At 49.9% G+C, this 21172-nt stretch overlaps 1 protein-coding gene across 2 annotated transcripts in view; it reads left to right on the top strand.

Annotated features, from left to right (window-relative positions):
• CDH23 (cadherin related 23) overlaps positions 1 to 21172 on the top strand; it is a 227241-nt gene that overhangs the window by 36333 nt on the left and 169736 nt on the right. For both annotated transcript variants that reach the window (XM_068950920.1, XM_068950919.1), the window contains exon 4: positions 19843 to 19985. In XM_068950920.1, the coding sequence (XP_068807021.1) occupies positions 19843 to 19985 (143 nt within the window). The remainder of the gene's footprint in view (positions 1 to 19842; positions 19986 to 21172) is intronic.

The raw sequence follows: 21172 nt of genomic DNA, 5'->3' as shown, positions 1-21172 counted from the left end.
GTTGGAGCCTCTGTTGAGCCTCGGTGGGGAGCTGGGCCTGCGGCTGGTGCTGGCTCGCGTGCAAGATGCCTTCGCGGCCGGCCGGCATGGTGGTCAAGCCTGGGATGCTCAGGTGGTTTTTGTTGCCGGTCGCCATCCAATTCCCTGACTAATCCTGTCTGAGGCCGGTATATTTGATTTTTTTCAAACTGTTGGTCTGTGAAATTGCCACTCAGCCCATGGTCAGCCCCTGTAAACATTTTGCCTCTGCCTGCTTTAAGGCTTGCTGCACCTGCAAATGGCTGGACTCCTTGACTTGCTCCTCACCAGCTCTCCCCCTGTCTATAATCAACCTTGGCAAGGAGAAGAGTGTAGCGGCAGAAGGACCGTGAACGGATTTCATGTTCCCACATCAGGTGTTGTTGGCACAATTGGAAGTGATAGGGTTGGTGCCCCCTTGCTTGTCCCAAATGCTTTGGTCTCCAACAGGGGCAAGGGCAACTTGTGGATAAACAAGTCCCATACTGCTTGGTCCTTACACCTTAAGACACAAACTGTAAACCTTTAGGCTTTCCCGCAGCTGTCTTTACCTTCTTTATGAAGGTTTTGGCATCACCTCTTCTGGTGTTCGAAACGTGCCAGCTAGAAAGGGAAGACTAGGAAGCTGAGAGTGGAGAGACAGCCTGTTGCTTGATGGCACGGCTCTGGTGGCTGAGCTGCATGACCAGACGGGGCCTAAACTGCTCAGCCAGCTATCGGTGCAAAATAAATGGGCAAAAGGGTCCTTTTGTATGTTTTTACAGCCTTTGTAGTGTGCGTACAACCTACACAGTGAGAAGCACGTGCAGTTCAAGAGCTCACTATTTCCTTTGGCCAGAACAAATCCAGGAGTTTATCAGATCGGAGCTCTGCTTGGAAAGTAAGCAATGCAAAAATTTTTGAAGAGCAGAGAAAAGTCGCTGCTAGCGTTCTCTTAGATTTACTGACTCCTGCAGGCGATCAGCTCAAAACCCTGAAGAGGTGGGACGAGAAGCAACGTGTTCCTCTGTTGCATCTACACTTGGGCTTCTTTCCCTCGTGAAACTTCTCACCAGCATCAACCCAGCCAACTGCAGAGATGGCAGCATCAGTGACAAAACAGCACGTCCTGTAGATAATGAATGTGGGTCAGTTGCTCTGCTGGCTGACCCTGCTTTGAGCAAAAGACTCAGCTCGCTAGTGAGCGTTGCCAGCACCAGAGGAAAGTCTGGGAAATTTTAGCACGAAACCCCATCGTAGAGAGTTTGTGCAGCGTAGCTTTGCTGCCTTTGGATGACAGATGTGTGGGGTTTTGTTAATGTGTTGGATGAAGTTGTATTTTCAATGTTTATTCCAATTTCCAAGCATCTGTTGGCTGTTGGAATTACAGTACCAGTCACTCTACAGAAATAAAAGTATGGTGTTGACAGTGAAATATAAGCAAACACCAGCATCCAGGAACTCCTTGATGGTATTAGTGTATAGGAAAATGTAGCCTCATGCATCAAATGTCCTGCGGAAATGGATTCCGACCCTTGAAGAGGAAGGACTGGAGAGAGTGAATATTGTTTGCAAAGCTCTCATCTGAGCTGAACATTAGCGGGTGATGCTCGTGGTGCTGGGTCAGATGATGGGCTCTGTAGCCTGTTGAAGATGAGGAGTTTGGGATGGGGCAAAGGATTAAAGCTGAGGCATGCATCTGCTCACTGGTGCGAGGTTGCAGTGAGGGCTCTGCTAATGCAACGTGCCATCCTGCAGAGCCCCCAGGCAGTGTTGGCCTTGCCGGGGGCTGCTGGCTAGCTTTGGAGTGTCAGTGGGACACAAGAGGTAGGAAGGAAGCCGCAGGTTGAACTGTGAACATTTGCAATACTGTCACTGGGGCTGCGGAGGGGGCGAGTGTCCGACTTGCATGCTCTCATCATGAGACTTTGCCGGTCCTTGCTAGCTGAAGGTCTCCCCCCATCCCTGTTGCAGATAGGATTGGTAAAGGTGCCGGCAGGCTGAGCATGATTGCTGACAGCATCCCCCTTCCCTCCTTGCAGCTGTGCCCTTTATTTGGGGCCAAAGTGGGTGAGAAAGTTTCTTTGCACTTATTGCCCAGGAAAAGCGACCTTCAGGCGGAGTAGTTCTTGGGAAAAAGCTTCCCCATCCGTGACAGATTTGACTATAAATCTCCAGTATTAATGCCCAGGTTCCCAAGGTCTGTCATCCAGCGTGCCGGCAAGGCACATGAGTTGCTCAAAAACAACGTACCGACTCATCAGTCACTTTTGAGGCGTGTCAGAAAGCCATGGCTGCGAACGGGGAGCCTGAGAGAGAGCTGCAAGGCGTGCTTGTGCAAGGGTACCTGTGTGAGACGAGAGAACGCCCTGAGCTGGGAGCATGCATGGGCATCCCAAAACCTGGGAAGACTTGAACTGCGTCACGTGCGAGAAGCCAAGTTGAAAGAGAAGGAAGTGGTTTGCATGAGGTCTTTACTTGCTTTTCTCCAAAAATCCAGTGGTGAAGAAGCTTGGGTCTGGAGCCCTGGAAATCTCATTGCTGCTGAGTAGCTACTAGGCCACCAGGGCTAAGGCAGCTGTAGAGTGGCCTCATGACCCATATCCATAGCTGCCACTTTGCACTCTGCCCCTTTCCTCGGTACTGATGGCAGTCTCTCCATTGCACCCGGATTTGCTCAGCACTCCTTGGGAGCAGGAGACAGGTACTGCTCGATTGCACGTGTTTTTCTGAGGTGTGCAGTTGTGAACATCTCCACTGGGCTTCCCCTTGCAAGGGTCGCTGCCAGTTCAATGCTGCATTAGTGGCGAATAGCCAGCCCACTTTCACCAGCTGCAGAAGGACAATTCTATTGTAAATGGTGAAATTATGTTATTTAAGTTTATTTTTTGTGACTGTCTTCATGAATAATTCTTCTGAGAGTAGAAGGGAACGTCTTTTTCTTTTCTTTTTTTTTTTTTCCTTCCTGTAATGGAAAGAGCCAGGCTGATTTTAAAATAGACTCTGTGTATCTCTCTTTATTGGTACAGGTATTAAGAAAGTTATGAATCTCTTGCAGTTTGGGTCCCTGGAAAATCCTTCCCTTATTCCATTCTCATTTGCTGTTGGTTATAAGACTTATTAGCACTCTCTAATAATGACACGTAATCTCAGCCCAAATTTGAGGAAAATTTGGGGAGATTCCTAGGGAAGGCTTGCTCTCTGCGTTCCCCCAAGGACAAGGGCTGGCATAGAGAAAAGTAGCACTGTGCGTGTGCGTGCATGTGCGCGAATGAAAGAGAGAAGAATGATTTCCTCTTAACGGGAAGGAGGAAAAGAGGCGCGTTTCTTACCTATTCCCCTAAACTACATTCATCATGGAGGTGCCACAGGGATGAAATGGTGGGGATAACAGACAATCGCTCAGCCTTCCTCTTTCCCCGCGTCCCGGGAGGAGAGTGCCCATCTGAGCCAGCACGGCTGTTCCTTGGTACAGCAGTAAGAGGCTGCGTGATTCCAGCTGCAGAGTAACAGCCGAGTGAGGGAGAAAAGCAGACGCTGAGCCGTGTGCAGGAGACTTGGTCCCAGGGCAGTGCCATGGCCCCAGATCTCCCAGTCCTGGGGTGGCTGCAGGGTGCTAGTTTTAGCTTTTGGGGGCTCTTTGAACCCTCCTCACTGGCTCATGTTTTTAATTTCTGGTCAGAAAGCCTTGGCTAGTTTGAGGTTTTTCTTTGAGGCTTTTAGCTGTGGAGATTGCCAGCATCTCCTAACTACTGGAACAGCATCCCAGGTGCTGCAGAGTTGCTGACCCGTTCTGAAGCCTGACAGCGTTAACTTTTGCTTCCCTGCGTAGGTATTTTGTAGGACCAAGGGGCCAAATGACTGGCCAGGGCTTCACAGTCAGCAAAGCATCTTTGTTTCAGATGGGGAGAGCAGGATGGATTTTCTTTGCACAAGAAAAATGGTGAAATAACATAAGACAGCTCAGCCCTGAACGGGTTTTCATGGTTTTGCATGTGAGCCAGTGGCATTACAGAGGTTGGTGCTATCGAGGGGCTTGGAACAATACTCAACCTACGTGATACCTTTGTCAGGGCAAAGGTGACTGGGACCTACTGTTCTTCTCTCTGATGTATGCAAGTAGCTCTTGGCAAGTAGATGCTGAATTCAGTGGTCAATAGCCATCTCTCCCTCAATTAGGGCTTCAGGGGAAAGAGAAGCTTTGAAAGTCTTTAGTCTGAGCAATTGAAAGAAAAAGCTTGAAACTGTGACTTATTGGATCACTTTTTCTCTTCAGAGATTTCCACTTTTAGAACAGTCTATGAAACCTCTGTGATTGCTTTCTTTTTGCTTTCAAACAACCAGGCAGCTGGGATTTAGCATGGGGTTTTGTTTTTGCTTTGAGTTTTGAAATTTTAGTTATGTGTTTTTAACCTGTGACCAGCGGAGTTCTTTAAGCGTAGGCTGGACTGGGCACAGTTGTATACGCTGATGTTGAACATGGTAACGCAGGCAGGATAAAGGAACGGGAACGCAGGGTCTTCCGCTTGGCATCTCTTGACATCAGGTCCTCTGGCTGGCCTTCTCCCTGTCCCAAGTAGGCACACGTCGTTTTAGAGAAATGGCAGCACAAATTCCAGTGTGTTCGTAAAAGCAAGCTGTGGGTGAAAGCTGAGCCTGCTGACATCCATGGGACAGCGATCTGCCTGCTGCTGCTCATCTGCCTAGTCCCGGGCAGCCCAGGTAGCTTTGCAGCGGTGACATGAGGGTATCTCAAGCGTTGCTGCTTCCCGCACAACATCTGCTTCTCTACTTTCTTACCATGGTGACAAAGATGATGAAAAAGCTGACAGTTTCACCTGTCCTAAAAATAGAAATTGATTTGCTCTTGAACATTAAAGATTTATCTAGGGTGTCGTGTGTTCCTCACCCTCTGCCAAAATGCAGCTGTCTCTGGAGTGAAGTTCGGGGAGAGCAAATGGATAACTGTCTCGGAGCAACGCGATGTAAAAGATTAAAACTTCTTGTAGTAGGATGTGTGGTTTCAGACATGTCACATGTAGTGTACAAGCGACAATTCTGGTGGTATGCAGGCAAGGAGGAGCCCAGGCTCGGTGCGTGCCCGTGGGATTACGTCAGGCTTGGGAATTGCCCTTTGGTACCCTTGCTTTCTGACCCCATTTTCTCTTGCTGCCATGATGAGATTCCTGTAGCAAGCGTTCCCTGGAGTTATGAGAAAGAATGGACCCTAGACGGGCAGGGTTCTGAACGAGGAACCACGTGGATGCTTGTAAGGTGTTGCGGAAGCTACCAAGAGATGTCCTTACCAGTGCTTTGAACAAAGGCAATTAATTCTAGTGTTTTCCTCCGTTCTCGTTCTTCTTGTGACAACCTCTGCGCAAGTTGTTTTGTATTTTTAGGGAAATTCGAACAGGCCACGTGTTCTGGATTCGCATGAGCTTGTGTTTCTGTGCAGGTGCTTCCACAGACCCTTAGAAAGCTCTTTGCGGATGCACGCAGCGTTCCATCAAGATGCAAAGGCGTTCCCATGTGACTGTAGTGACCGTCTATGTGGTGCGAACAGCCAGTTGCCAACCCTTGCAACAACAGTCGTAGGAGCATTTAGCAAGAAATCCTTTCTGAAATATGTTTTTAATAATCCATGCACTGAATATATTCAAATAACAAATAAATTTCTGCAAACTGAAGTCTCTTTGCAGACAGCTCACAAGTGAGAAAGGCTAAATTAATTGAATGCTTTAGTCACTAGGGATAATTGTCCAGCTGTAATAGAGCTCTCCAGATGTTTGTTTGCAAAAGAGTATGCTTTCATAGGAGAAGAAAAACACTCGTGGGTATATTAACTCAGAAGCAAATTTACAGCTGTGTGCTTGCACGCTCTGCCTTGCACTCCCACCAGCGACTGCAGAGCTCTGCTCCAAGGGTTCATGTGCCAATAAACAGCCTCTTTATTTCTTACTCATTGTTCTCCTGGCCATGTTTAGACATCTGTGACGTGCAAAGTGAGGTAATGGCCCTGTGTAAGCCTCCCATGCTTCAACAAATATCGCCCTAGCTGTGCTCCATGGTGTATCACGTGTTGCAAGTACAGCTGGACCACTTTGTCTTCCAGTTTAGGCTGTTCTGTCTTGACTTTTCCATTTTATTAGGGTGGGCGTGCTAGATGGGATTGTAGTTTGGAAGAACGCGATGCTGCATATTGCGTTTTGACTGCTAGGAGTTTGCAGTGGCGAGTGGAAGAGTTGAGATGCTTGGAAGGGGGGAGCGCTCCAGATTTAATGGCACCCAGAACCTGGAGCTCTGCCCAGCTTCTACCGAAGGACCTTGGCTTTATCAGTTCATTAGAGAGTCGTCAGTCCATCCATTTCCCTCAGTCTTGTTTTGCTCCTGTTGTTAAACAGCCCGAGCTGGGTTTGAAGTCCTGTAACTGAACTGCCCCATTACTCACACGTGAGAGGACAATAGACTGCGAGGCCGCTCTTAAACGTCTCTCCACGTCGGTGTCATTAATAACCGTAATGCTGGCATCACTTCCTCCTAAATAGCCTCATTTATCAAGAAGCAATTTACTGCAGAGCTGTGGCAGGGACACAGATAAGCTTGTGCCTGAGATACCCAGGCACCACCTGCCAAGTCTCTCCCTTCCTTCTTTTTGGCACTTGAGAAAGAGAGAGGGAGGGAGGCGTGTTGGACCACGCTCCACCTGCAACGTGGCAGGTGGCACCAGCCTTGGAGGTGGGTTGTGCTCAGAGGAAGGCGCTTTCAAGGCCAGGACTGCTGGACAAAGGGATGCTGAGTTACGTGCATTGCATTTACCCAGGCTCTCAGCTTTCTGGAGGCTCCTGCAAACACCTGGTGGTTTCCCTTTGTTTTCTTTAGGTGCTTATTTGCGTTTGAGGAGCTGGGAATGTAGCCTAACCAAACTCAGCCTTTTGGGGCATCTATATCTTGCCAATTTCAGGCCCGTTTTTGAGTCCTGCATTTACTGCAGCCATATCTCGGGGATTGAGCAGGGCTAACTCAACTCCAGAGAGAGAAATCAAGAATGAGTACATTGCATCTTCATTATAACGGGGTGCAATCAATCACCCAGCGCATGTTTTGAAACCTCGGAGAGTTACCGTGACAGTCTAAGGCCAATCTGGTTATGGATCTAAACTTTGCAACCGGAAATCTGGCCACTTGTACCATTTCCTTCCAGCTTCAGCTGGTCAACGGCATTTCTGATTTCCCTCGGATGCTTTTTCCTTCCTTGCTTGTTGATACAGTTCCTTGTTGAGCTATTACTGAGCTATGGTGAATGCTGCCTGGAGATGCAGTCCTGATGAGTCCCCTGGGTCTGGGTTCAGAAAATGTCAGGGGAGTTTTGGAAGAGGTGGCTGCTTCCCTTTTTGGAAGACTGCTGCTGCCACGCGTGCACGGTCTGGCTCAAAGCAGCTTGCGTGCGATCAAGGAGCTACTTGGGGGCCAAGTCAGTCTGACACATAAACCAAAGGGCGCTTACACTGCAGCAAAATACTCTCTAATGTTTGGGATCAGGGTATCTACATGCACTTACCGTTTCCCTGAGCTGTCGAAGCAGCAGTGCTAATGCTCTTGCATCCCCTGTGAGAGGCTGAGAGCCTCAGGGATGCCTCATTTTCTGTAGGGCAAAGATAAGATTTCAAACTAGGCATGGATGAATCCTACTTGAACTTCACTTGTGCAGGTAAAATCTGCCGACAGATTCCCTCCTTCCCCCTCACCCCCGTTTATATTGATCAGTCCTATCACGCAGAGGAGGAGCCATTGCAAGAATCCTTGGGGAAAGCAGCTCTCATGCAGCGCTATTTAAGAGACGGCATTTCACACCGTCCATGTTACTCGGGCGCAGTTGATGTCATACTGATGTTCCACTGATGGAGCACTTTGGCACTGATGTTTGCGTGACTTCTCCGTTAGCGTTGCTGGTGTTATTGCATGACTGTTCTGGCCTGATCCTGCAGGTGTCTTACAATCCTGCTCGATGCCAGAACAGTCCTGGGACTATAGGTATTGCGATCTGACAAGCTTTGTCTGACCTCGTATTAACTGGAGAGCAGCCTCTATTCTCTAATTAACACAAAGCTATGTTACCTTGTCTGGGCAGGATACGTATGTGTCATCTTACTCATAAATCATTTACTTTCACCAGGTAGCAAAACGCCTAATTAATTAGACTTTTGGGGCCTGCTTTGTTTTTAATTTGCCCTTTGTTTCTAGAAAGCTGAATGTGGTCAAACAGAAGTGAAGAATGGGAGAGGCTGGGTCAGCTGCTCTATTTTCTAGTCTCCTTTGCCCTCTAACTTTTGGGCTGAATGGAGGTTGCAGGGAGGAGAGGTGACTGCCATCTGAGCGATCCCAACGCAGCTCCTGCTAACTCATAATGTCATACGTTCGTTATTAGGTAGAAAGCGGTTGCTGGAGTTAGGACTCTGTTTCAGTCAGCACTATCATCCGTGGCTTGTTGTAACTTCAGCAGCGCTGGCTAGGTGCTCTGCTGACATATGGCAAATCTCGGTCTTCCACCTGCTCTGGGCCTCTCTTTCTGGGAGGGGTGACAACGTCTTGGCTGTCTCATTGGCACACGTCGGCTCAATTATCTCCTAGGCAAATGTTCTGCAGTCTTCCCTAGCAAGAGTGCCTCACGAGCTTTCTAGTGCGTACCTCACCTTGGTGGGCTGCCACGTCTTTGTGTCTCTGCAAGTGTGGGTGCTCAGCAGCCCCACGGATGCTTCACAGCCACTAGCTCCCAAGACACCTCTTGGCAGTCGAGAAGTGGGGTTGCAACAGATGGCCTGCTCAAACTGTTTCTTCTACCCTGTGAAGCTCTTTGCCAGAGGAACCGTGACACCATGCAAGGTCAGGAATCTCTTGTTATCCCTGTTCCTGCCAGCTGGCAGTCAAAATACAAGCTTTCCTAGCTCTATTTGGAAAATCAGTCCTCTGCCCTTCTGTTCCCCAAGCGAGACTGACCCCAGCACCGTGGTGCTGCTGCTTCCATGTCTCTGCTTGTGCATACAACTCCTGTGGGTCGATTTGCATAACTTCTACAATTCACTCTTGTTTCTGGGCTCTAAACTAACATCAGTCATGAGAGAAAGCCCTCAACAATGTGGTTTTGACCCTCAAAATCTGTATTATTTTAGAGTTTGCCCCAAGGACCAGTCAGTTTGGAATGATTTGCTTGAGAGGAGTTTTCCCCAAAACCTGTCTCCTAGGGCTGAGGTTTGGCTTGCTAAACTCAATGGCAGGGATCTAGTCCGAACAAGGCACGTCGACTCTTCATGTGATCAGTGAAACTCCCGGTACGAAGGTCTTGCCATGTCCAGCAGGACCCTTGGTTTTCCTGAGAGGAGTGGGATGACCTGCTCCCTGACTCTCCTGGCTGCTGGTCTGTTTATTTGTGCTGGTGGGCCAGCTGGCAGCCACCTCTTTTGACGACAGGGGGTTGTGATCCTCAGGAGAGGCACCCAGCTTTCCTCAGTTCAGCTATTATTTTCAAGAAACGCATAGGAACTTTTTACTGATGTGGTGCGAATCCTTCTCCTGTGTTTGGCTGTAACTTGCTAAATAGGCCTGTAAGCTGTTGGGCGGAGGATGAATGGATGGGCCAGGCTAGCAAAGCTGTCCCAAGCTATCAGGCTAAGGAAAGGCTGTTCACGTTGGGATTGTCCAAGGGACTGAAGTTGGTGGGAATTAGACCAGGAGCCCTGGCTGAGATGGTAAAGCTCTCGCCATTGCTGACGATTTTTTGCCTGCCCTTTATGGGCCACGGTATTCATGCAGAGGAGAACTGGATGGTGTTGTTCTTCCATGCTGGTACCTGTGACAGAGTTTCCTCTGATCTTATGATTGCTTAATTAACTTAGAAACTGAAATCTTTTCTTTTTGGAGGGAGGTGGGGAGACTGGAAAAAGACAGGAAGGAACAAAGGAAACATTCCTTATTCTTTCTAGACTGTTTCTCTCTTATTTCAAAAATTAATTAGAAAAGGATATTCTATGGATTTAGGGTTTAAACTTTGTGTCAGAAATGTTAATCAAGACTGTATTAGCTGGATTTTCCTGGAGGAGCTCGCGGGTGTGTGCACAGAGGGTTGCGGTGTTTCGGCAGTGGGCAGGAGGCTGTACGGAGCCATGTTAACGGAGATATCGGAAAACATGCACACGCGGAGGGAGTGGGTTTGTGCATTTACAGATGTGGGACTTGATCTCCGATGGGCACCTTTTACGAGGGCAGTTGGCCAGAGCCCCTATAGCTCATGTGAATGACCCCTTGGTGGACTGAACTTTCCCACGGCGGAGTGCACGTGGTCTTGGGCTATTCTCTCCTCCCACCCGACGAGTGTCCACGGGGCTGAGCGTTTCTGATGTGGTGTTTCCAACCCTTCAGAGAGATTTCCATCCCCGAGTTGTAATTTTATCTGAAGCTCTCTGTTTCCGTGTCACTCTGCTCTCCGATGTCTCCGATGAGGAGATATTGGCTGGTCCTGGAAAGATGCTGCCTCCTGGCATGGAGGCTTTTTGGTTGGTCTGGAGTAATTGCTTCTTGGTTAGTACTTCCCACCAAGGGGCCCTAGGCCTTGGCCTCGCATTTCTGAATGGAGAGAAGCCCCCCTCCCCTACCAAGGAGAATTGGGTCTCCCTGCTAGTTTTATTGCTGGATTGGCAAGCCTTCCTCCCTGCCCCCAGAGCTGCTGAAACCGGGTTTTGAATCTATGCTGGCTCCTCTAGTCAGTGCCTCTGGGGCCGTTTCAAGATTGTTTCTGTAGCATCTTTTCCAGGCCAGTTTTAAAAGCCCCAGGCGATGATGGGGCTTTTTGTCCTTATTTAACACCTCAGTAGTTTTCGTTGCTGGGAAGTTCCTGCTAGCCTCAGATTTATGTTTTCCTTCGCTTTTTAGCTCCTCCCGTCTCCTCCCACCCCTGTACATGTGTCTCATGAATAGCAGCGACATGAGTTCAAGGGGGCAGCTCCAAGAAGCAAGGCTGTATGTAATATTTAGGTTCTTCCCGAATCCCTTTCCCCTGCCTCTCGGGCTAAGCTGCGCGTGAATCGATGAAGATCTCTGCGTGATTTCCAACTGCCAGCACTCAGAAATGTTTTGAATTGGAAATCACCTTGCCTGCTGTATACTGCCTTGCTGATGCCCCTGAGACTCACCCTGGTCTTCAAGAAAGCTTATGCTCCGCTGTGCTCGGCGGCAGCGGTTTACAGTCTGCCCTTGTCACTGGTCCCTGGTGAAGTCAACCCCAGGGAGGGCTTAAGGCTGGCCGCGAGCCGACGTCGGCTGCAAGGGAGAGGAAATGTCACCGGCACGTGTCGTCCTTCAGCGAGGTCTCGTCGTCTGCGACGGCTCTCGTGACTAAACCAATTCAAATTAATTCTGTAAGACTTTGTAAGACACTGCATCAAGTGCTTTCCTCACCTGAGAGGGCATCTTGTGCGTTCTTTAGTTCGATTTACGGGTCTGCTGTGAAATATGGAGTTCATCTCGAGCGATTTCCTCCCGCATAACCCCATGATACCCATTGCTTGTGCTCCTCTTGGTGATTATTTCCCCCTCCACCGGCCAGCTTCCCCTTCTGTGTTTTATTCTGCAAAGTTACCGAGCACGGACCTTACGCTCTGGAAAGTCTAAATAATTTCACAATTCCCCGGTGCCCCTCGTGTTCTCTGACCCTTCTCAAACAAGGGTGCAAGTGAAGCACCAGCTAATTTCTTTCCAAATTAGTTTAAAACGTCCCCCCTGGAGTGCCGTGAATTGTCGGCTCGCCTGCAGACCTCCTTCTTACCCGCTGAGAAAGGCTGCTTTCCCTGTGCTCCGGGCTCGTCCGCGAAGAACGGGATCGCAGCCTGGTGGCAAGGGGCTCCTCTCCTCCCCCTGCCGCGGGGATGAGAGGTAAAGGACAAATACCGATAAAAGTGAACGAGGCTTGTTCGACGTAGCTGCTTCTGCAATGGAACTTTTTTTTTTTCCTGGCGCAAACAATGGATGGAGCGGAATTTGCATAAAACTCATTAGAAAAAGTACCGGTTTCATAAATCTTGTGATAAATTAAGGTGATATCATTCCAAATGTGATGTATTAATTTTAGGATGAAATGAACGGGTCTGTGATCATTGTTAGTAATTACGAGGCTCCCAGGCAGCGTGGAGAGGAAATTATTATTTTTTTTTAAGAGGTGTTGTTTTAGTGCGGGAACCCTTTTCACGTCGGGAACATCCAAACAGCCTTGGACCCCTTCTTTTACAGGGTTTCTTGTGTTGTTTTATCCTTCCTAGGTTGGAGATGCAATTGCGTTGACTTCCCTCTGTCGTACTGATACTGTCTTGTCCTGGCCACTTTACCGCGGGGAAAAAAGCAGCAAAGCTCCTTTTGGCTTTTGCAAACTGCTCGTGTCCTGCCTCGCCGCAGGGATGCCCTGCATGTTTTTTTTTTTTTTTTTTTAAGTGTACCTAGGGGCTGGCTGAGGGGCAGGGGCAGCAAGCAAGGAGGAAGGTGAAAGCGGCGTCCTGCATCAACTTGTTTGCCCGGGTTTTTGCACAGGCCCGGTGGACGAGTTTGTTCGCCGAGCGCCGCCGCGGAGATGCCGGCAAGCCGAGCAAAGGCTGCAACTTCCAGCCGGCGCCGAGGCATCTTTGAAACGAATTTAGGAGAGCTCGCTCGGTCATCGGTGTTGCTTTGAAAACCTGCTTGACGGTTGATGGAGGGAGGTTGCTCTGTCTCAACGGCGTTGATGTAGGGGCTGGTTTTAATTAGCAGGGAGGCTCTTTCTCCGCTGGGGCGGGCGAGCAGCCGAGTGGCTGTGCACGCAGCGTCCGTAGGGAGAGGCGGTCTGTTTGCTTTAAGGACGACGTCAAGAAAGTTCAGTTTAGCCTCGCTTTTTTTTTTTGTTGTTGTTGTTTTTCCTCCCTTCCTCCTCCCGTTTTCCTTGTGAAGTTAACTGAAGCGTTCAGCAAAGAGCAAAGTAAAACGCTCGGAGCAAACGTTTGGTTGTTGCAGGCAGGCTCCAAGCTTCAACCGCCGCTGCACTCTTCCTTTTAAGCAGTTTTAAGCATCTTTTCAAACGTCCCTGTGAGAGCTAGGGGAAACGAAGACGGGCAGGGGGCTTTCGGAGCTTTACGCTGTCTGTCGTATCTGCTCATGGATTGCATGTTGGCACTGACGCTCCCGTTAAAATAACGAATGGCAGTGGAGAAAGCCCGGGCTTTGCGCGTCAGAATTGGGAAGAGCTCGTTGGCGCGTTTCGCTCCCCGGCTTGATAAACTCCTTCCAAAACGGTTTTGACTGCCCAGATTCGCTCTCCGCTTCTCTTTCCTGTCGCCTCTGTGTTTGACCCCCTTCTCTTCCACGCGCAATGGGTGGCATCACCTCGTTCTCAGTGGCTGCAGCCTGGGTTTTTCCCCCGTGGCGCTCGACCATCTACTTCTTCTGATGGTACGAGCAAACCAGGGGGAAGAGTGGTGTCTTTAATACGAGATTTTAGAAGGCTGCTTGCGTCTCCCTGGCCTCTTTCGCCCAGGCCTGCAGTGCAGGCGGCCTCAGTGATAAGGAAACCTGATGCGTCCTGTTACACACCTGGAGAGAGATGTGTGATGCTTAGATGGACTTGGGTGATTGGAGTGGAAACTTTTGGGTCTTTCTGGAAATTTTGGCTCAAGTGATTAAGTCCTTTGGGAGAATGAGACCGGAGACCGTTTGTTGAGATTTGGTTTACGAAGTGAGGTGCCAGCGCAGGCTTTGGAAGAACGACTCGGGGTGGGATGAGCAGGTCACCCTCGTACCTGGGTGTGCTTTAGGTATCCTAGAGGAAATCTCTATGCTGTTGGCTGGGGTATAAACCCACGAATTGCAGTGGGTTTATATTGCCCACCCAGGCCATACTCCAGCTGCAGGGAAGGAGGTCCTCCCTGCAGTCGCAGTCTGGAGCCACATGGTGGTTCGGATTTGGGAACCCAAGTCTCCACGGCCATCCATGACGTGGACAAGGAAACTGCTCCAGGAGCCTGAGGACAGCCCAGGTGGAGAGCAGGGACGATAATTTTGGGCAAGGCGGAGACCTGGACTGGAGCTGGCTGGCCAAGGACACCGGGCTGAGGAGGTGGAAGAAGCAGCCAAGAAGGAAGCGGCGTATGAGGTTTTAGAGTAAGGGACTGATGCTTTCTTTGAAGCTGGACATGAGGGAAACCGGAGTGGGTGATAAATCAGGGGAAAGATTCAGCCTGTGGCGGGCCTGAAACGGGGACCTTGCCTATAGGATGGAGACCGGGGCAGCCGCGTGAGAAAGGAGTGAAGCGGGGAGCCCTCGGTGCTGGCATGAGTTGCCCAGCACCTGCTCGCCTGATCCAGCCCCGTCCCCACGCGTGCCCGTCACGTCAGGAAGGGTCTCCGGGCCCGCTCCGTTCCCCATCCTGGGCTGCTCCTCTCTGCGGCGCTGAAGCCCCTTCCCAAACCCAGGGAGCATCTCGCACTGGCTGTGGTCTCCTGCTTGCAGCGAGGTTTTCCTTTATTTTTCCTCGCGAGCGAGTCGCTGTCGCTGCTTGCTGTCCCTCGTGCCGCTTGGAAGCGGCTTATTGCTGGATTGCTCAGCAGCACAGAAATATCGGCATTTCGTCTTTTCTTTTAAAAAAAAAAAATCTTTGGGAAAACATCACAAAAAGGGTTTTTTTGTTCTTTTTTTTTCTGAAAGGTGAAAGAAAATGAATTGCAGGCAAAGAAAAATGAGTAGGTGATGAATGAGAGGAACAGGGTTTGAACTTCGAGATCAGATCCATCAAATCCTGACGCGATGTGTATCAGAGGCCGGCCTGCTGTGATGAACTGGGCTAATTGGAGCCGCCTTATGCAGGGCAGCTGGGGGCAGGAAGGCCGGGTTGCTGCCTAGCATCCAACATCGCCAATAGTGCAGGGAAAGCGACTCCAGTTGGGTTTGGATCAGACCTTCTGAGCGACCACCTTATTAAGTAGCTAATAGGAAACATGCCCTTGCTGCTGGATCCCATCCCATCCCTGCACAGATTGTCCACATCTTGATGCAGCAGCGGGCACTTTCTTGTGGCCCTTTCTGTCCTTTCTCATCCCATGCTTGAAAACAAAACCCCTCAAGAGGCATCAGGAGGTCTCAGCCCCTTCGGCTGCCTTCTTTCATGGCCGCGTAGGAGGTTTCTGGGGAGAGATTGCCCCGTTTCTGTGCTGGAAGTATCTAGGTTTATGGCTGAAAGTCAGGCACTGAGGCAGGAGCTCGTGCTTGGGGGGAAGAAGGCACCTTACAAAGCAGCCAAAGCTAAAAAAAATTCCTAGCAGGAAGAAAGCAAGAGGGGGAAAGAAAAAAAAGAAGAAAAAAAAAAGCCTGAGGTCAGTCGAAGTTCAGGACTCGGAGAAAGAAGAAAATACGTGTATATGTGAGCAAGAGGGAGAAGTAGCCGTGATTGAGAGAAAGGAAGCAAAAGGAGACAAGATAAATTGTGATTATCCGGTGGAATCAAGACACTTAACTGCCCTGTCTGATTCCTGAGGGGAAACAAATGGAGCCTATAACTTTGCACTGCAAAAGGATAATTTGTCCCTGTTTCCTCACCCGAGTCGCTCGACGCTCGGGGAGGCTGCTCCGTCCGTTCCCGGGCTCGGCCCCGGGGAGAGCTGCTGCGCGCTGGCTTTCCGTGCCAGCGCCCCGAAACGGGCTGTAACGATGGCCCGGAGCTGGTGGTGCTGGGCTAGGAGGTTGCAACAATAGGTGGGACACCTATGGGGGGGACAACTGCACCTTCCCTGGGTTTTCCACGGTCTCTTGGCAGGTGGCCATGGCCTAACTCATATGCTCCAGCTACATGGGTGCTCACCTTGTCTGAGCCAGCTGGTTGCTGCTTCTCCCTCGGCGTAGTAAACGTGGGAGAGATGGAAAGATGGAGGGCGAAAAAGTAGGATCAGAAAACTGGGGGGGTGTCAAAAACGCGGATCTCCTTGGCAGGCAGCTTGCACTGATGTTTGCCTTGGACCCAAGAGCTGGTGTCTGACCGCGGGCGATGAAGCAATGCCGCGCGCCCTGCTGCGGTCCTTCGCCGCTGCTGCCCGCGCGCCTGCCTCGCGCCACGCGCCTGAACTTCGCGCCCTGCGCGGGGTGAAGTCTGCCAAAACATGCAACGAGCAGAGTCGCAAAGGACAAAAAGCGACTGTGAAGTCCTGCTTCTCGTTTGAGCAGTCTGTTTCTCATTATCTCCGGTTTAATTTGTTGTTCTGATCTGCGTGTGCCTGTTCCTCTCTTTCTGTAACGGGTTGGAAGGTGCTCGTGAGTTCGGATGCTGATTACTGACTGGCGGGCAGGTAAGGGAATGAGTGAAAGTGTTGATGAGTGTTGATTTTCAGAGCCTCGCTTTGGAGCTGTTTTTTAAAGGTAGGACTCTATTCCGATTCAGCAAAGTAGCAAAACAGCTTACGCTGTAACGTTCAAAGTTCCCCCAGTTACGTCCTAATGAGGTTTCTTCTTTCTAATAATAATAATTCTTTTTAAAAAGGACAAAACGAGGAGTGTAGAGGCGCTGAATGTTCTTCCTGTGTTTGCTTTTCCTTTTCTTTTACCCACTCAGTCTGTCCTTGGTCTTCCGGCTCCTGATATCCTCAGATCTGAGAGCTGCCATGCCCAATGTGCTGTTTCACAGGGATCTAACTTTGCACGTTTGCAGACCGGCAGGAGTAAGAAATACAGGTGGGGTGATGCACTCGGCGCCCGTCAGGCCAGGATTGCCTTGCGCTGCGCTCGGGGTAATCCTGAATTAGGGAACTAAACTGCCTGCCAGTGGGAGGTAACCCTGCTGCAAAGGGACAGAAAAGAGTTAAACGTTCGTTTCCTGGCTAATTTTTATGCGAATGGATTTGCAGCACACACAACATGAATGCAACTATGATTAGAACTGGGTGGGATGTGGTTTTCCTATTCAGCAGAATTTTTAAGATGTTTGCGTTCCGTCGTGAGATGCGGCCGAGACCTTTTGGGGTTGGGAGGGAGGGAGGGAGGCGTACGCAGCTCCCTCCAGGATCGCAAACACCCTGGTGACCAAGGGCAAGTCAGTTCCTCCCCTCGAATTTGGCAGACTAGAGTTAGGATCGTGGATTTATCTTGTCCTAGTTATGGGGCTGAGAGGGGTGGGGAGGGTCACAGTCTTGCTGGTTTTCTGGGATGCAGAAAGCTTTTACTAAGGGTGGTTTCAGATTTCCTCCAGTCTGGTACTTTTGCACAAAATAGCTCAAATTGGTGTTTTGTCAGAAACTTGCCAGATGCCTTAGGTGGAATCCCGAGTTAATTTTTGCTTGGTGATTATCAGCCAGTTGCTTTTGGATGTTTTTGGATGCAGATATGTCATTCCATTGGAGAGCAACAACTACCTCCACCTATGCTCCCTGAGGACCGCAGAGTGATTTTTATCTTGCGAGATATGTACAGGCCCAGGTCCACGTCCCCTTCTTGTTCATTTGTGAACGTCAGGGCCTCAAGGGGCCAATAAATCTATTTTCTTCTCTATTGCAAGCACTGAAATTTGAGTAGACGCTGCTAACTTGAGTTTGACTGAAACGTACTTTCCAGAAGAGCATTTGCTTTAGACCAGAGATGTCAAGAGAAGGGGAATCCCTAACTCCTGTGTTAGGTTTCTGCTCCCCTCTTTCCCCTCGCAGTTCTTCGAGTAACTGTAGTTACTCTTTTTAAAGCAACTGGTATTCTTTCATCTGATAGAAATTTTGCCTGCTTGGTTGTCCCCCTTGTTTGCCACGCTGTCAATCTTCATGTCAGCTGGAACTGTGTTGGCAGCAATTGTCCGTTTCCGTGTGCGAAGCCCCGCGCCGTCGTGCTAGGGGCTTCTCCCATCAGCGGCTGGTGGCTTTGAGTTCTGCCAGGTCTTAATTCGAGTGCACTTTATTGATATTGTACAGTGCTAAATTTTTAATCAGGAAGTCACGCAGTGCTAAGTCAAATGCCCTACAAAAGTCTATTACTTCTTTGCTGTTACCTTTATCTGCCAAAATTGTAATCTCATCAAAGAATGAAATCAGGTTTGTTTGACAAGGCCCATTTTCCATAAAATCGTGTTGACTGGCATTAATTATATTCCTATCATTTAATTCTTTATTAATGGAATCTTGTATCAGCTTTTCCATTATTTTTCTCGTGATTGATGTCAGGCTAACCAGTCTATAATTGCCCAGGTCATTCGGCTTGCCTTCTGAATATTGCCACAGTATTAGCACTTTAGTCTGGTGGAACTTCCCTGATATTCCTAGACTGATTAAATATTAACGCATCAGTTGGCCACCATCCTTCTTAGCCAGCTCTTTCGGAGTTGCGGGGAGCCTGCTTACCTTAAAGCTTACCCATGGGAGTTACTGTCTGTCATTAATCTGGGGACTCATGGATCTGTCCTCCTCATGTGACCTTCTTCTTGGGGAAGAATATCCTTTTCGCTCTCATCTTTACACTTTTTTTTGTACTTTTTGTACTTTTTTTGTACAAAGGTAAGGGAAAAAAATTACTTAACTCTCCTGCCTCTGCTGCCTTGTTAGCAGTAATGTTATTGTGATGGATGGATGAATATTCTGTCACAGGGTCTCATGTTCTCTGCGTTTGCCTTTCTCTAGCGTGGTCAGGTCTCCAGCTGATGGAAGTGGGTGTTTTGTTGACCCTACTGGGAAGAAAAGGGGTCTGGGTGTGCCAGAGTAGGGAAGCAGGAGTGGTGAGGATGGCATGTTAGAGCGGAGGCGCAAGGTGCCCTTGCGTTGTCCCAGAGGGGACTATAGACTCTGCGCTCAGAAGCGCCGTGGACAGGACTGAAAGGATTTGAGGAGGTTCTTATGAGGCTAAAATGTGGCTCCAAACATGGCAAATGCCCCTTGTTTTCAGAGCAGTGGGTGTCATCCCAATGCGGTGTGAGGGTGATCGGGCTGTGGAGTCCAAGGACAAGGCAAGCATGTCTCCGTGCAGCAGCTTCAGAGGGTTCAGATCCCCTCTGATGGAGAGCATCCCAGTAAAGCTCCCTAAATGAAGGCAAGAAGAGACGTTTACATTGGCTCACCCATTAGGAGGGGGTGAGCAAGGACTCTGCTGGCTAGGCTAGGCTTTCAAGATACTGCGGGAGGTGGTTTCAGACAAGATTTGGCAAAAACTGGGGATAGATTTGTCCCAGTTCCTCTTGTGTTATCTGAGTGTGTGCGCTCCATGTACTCCAGAAATGCCAACATTTGCTGCGGTTGCCTCATGAAAAAATAACTAACTAAATAAAAATCCACATCTATCTCCTAGCCTGACTGAACCCACAAGCCTCTAGTTGCCAGCAAGGCACACCGGGCGTTGTGTCCGTGTTCTTGGCCTTAGGATACTGCTCTTCTCATGGAAGCATTGTTGCATTTGTTGGTGTTGGCACAGGAAGGTGTGATGGAAGGGTAAGGAGGAGATGCTATAACCGTTAGCCTTGCACGGCTCTGAAGCCTGCTGTAGTCTCACTCCTGCTATAACTTGTACTTGTGTCGCTTCCGTGTACCCAAATTGAAGGGATGAGGGTGCCCGAAGCTGCCTTCACACTCTGACCTCTGTGCTGTCTATCCTGTTCCTTGAGTCTGTTCCCACCTCCACCACAGCAGATGCAGTGCCTCTTCCCTGCAATCCGTAGTAGGTTTATATCCATATCCCAGACAAAGTCTCTCGCAACTTGACGGAGTTCAGCATCAGAGTGTCATCTCTGCTTACGGCCCAGAGATAAAACCAAGAGCTGAGAGATGCGTTGGCAGAGGTACCTCAATCTTCTTAAGGCTGATCTTTCTTTTCTCTCTTTCTCCCAGGCTCATCAGTGACCCAGCTTCTGGCTCGGGACCTGGACAACGACCCCCTCGTGTTTGGTGTGGTCGGGGAGGAGGCCAGCAGGTTCTTTGCGGTGGAGAGCGTCACCGGTGTTGTCTGGCTGAGGCAGCCCTTGGACAGAGAGGTAATGCCACTTTCTGGAGGAAGCATCCTCTGCCAGAGGAATCTGGAGGGTGGAAAAAGTCTCAGCTAAACGCTGAATTGGGATCCAGAATAACATGTGCCAAGTGCAGTAGTAAAGAAAGTAATAAAGGAAAACAAGCAGGGTGCTCAGAAGTTCAGGGATATTTCCAGGCTCCCCCTTTAAACCCATACTCCGAGAGGTCCTTTATTATTTAAAACTGTGCGTGCAAAGAAGCAAAGTACCCCTCGCTTAGTCACTCCCATCATTACTTTTCAGCAGCTTATGGATTCAGATGCTAAATTTGGCAAGATTTTCGCCTGGATGCAGTTTTACACTCCCATGCTAAACATTAGGTTTTGATGCACAGATGCAGGTGCCTATTTGGAAAAAGCCCTGGCCCTTGCTGCCTTCCTGGAGCAAGGAGGAAGGGATGGCACAGGTAGCAAAGGCTCCTTGGGCAGGAGCTTGGTAAGACCGGGAAAATACTACGTGACGTGGGCTAGGTGCTTATTTTCCCCTGCGCTCCTGCTGCCTGTGCTTAGTGCTTCCCTTGCCAGCACCAACATCGTGGAGGAAAGCACCTCCGGCGTTGGCAGTCCGCGGGAGCGAGCAGGCAGTCCGCGGGAGCGAGCACCGCAGAAAAGTCCGTTCGGGGAAGTATCCGTGTGCCGAGCGGCGCGGGGATGGGAACCCTTTCGGAGCGAGCCAGGCGGGCCAGCGTGGAGGAGCGGGGTGGGAGCTGCCACCCAGGCTGGGGGAGAGCGATCGCGGTTTCACAGCCTAGCAGTGAGACCCTGAGCGTAAAGCGCTTTCTTTGTGCCGTCCCCCCGCCGCCAACAGCTGCTGGCATGAGTCATAAATCTCTTACTCAAATGCCTACCGTTTCTCAATACTTGCTATAGCAGCCTTAAGCTGGGGTGGAGGGGGGGGTAGTCAATAGATTTGGGTGCCCCTTGGAGAAGGGGGCCAGTTCTGGTGTCCATCGGAGCAGGGGGAAGATGCACCTTACCGGGAAGAGGGTCATTTTATCAGGGAGCTGAGCAGAGCCCTCCTGCATGGCTGGGCCAGACCGCGAGGGCAGCCTGCGCCTGCGAACCGATGCCTCAAAGTCAGCGTTACGCCAAAGAGGTGTTTTGGGGTGTTGCTTTGCACGGATAAGGCGTAAACCAGATTTCATGGTGGAGGAA

The sequence above is a fragment of the Struthio camelus genome, chromosome 7, assembly GCF_040807025.1.
Source record: "Struthio camelus isolate bStrCam1 chromosome 7, bStrCam1.hap1, whole genome shotgun sequence".
Classification (NCBI taxonomy): domain Eukaryota; kingdom Metazoa; phylum Chordata; class Aves; order Struthioniformes; family Struthionidae; genus Struthio; species Struthio camelus.
Note: the sequence above shows the minus strand (reverse complement) of the source record. Positions and strands in the feature narration are given on the sequence as shown.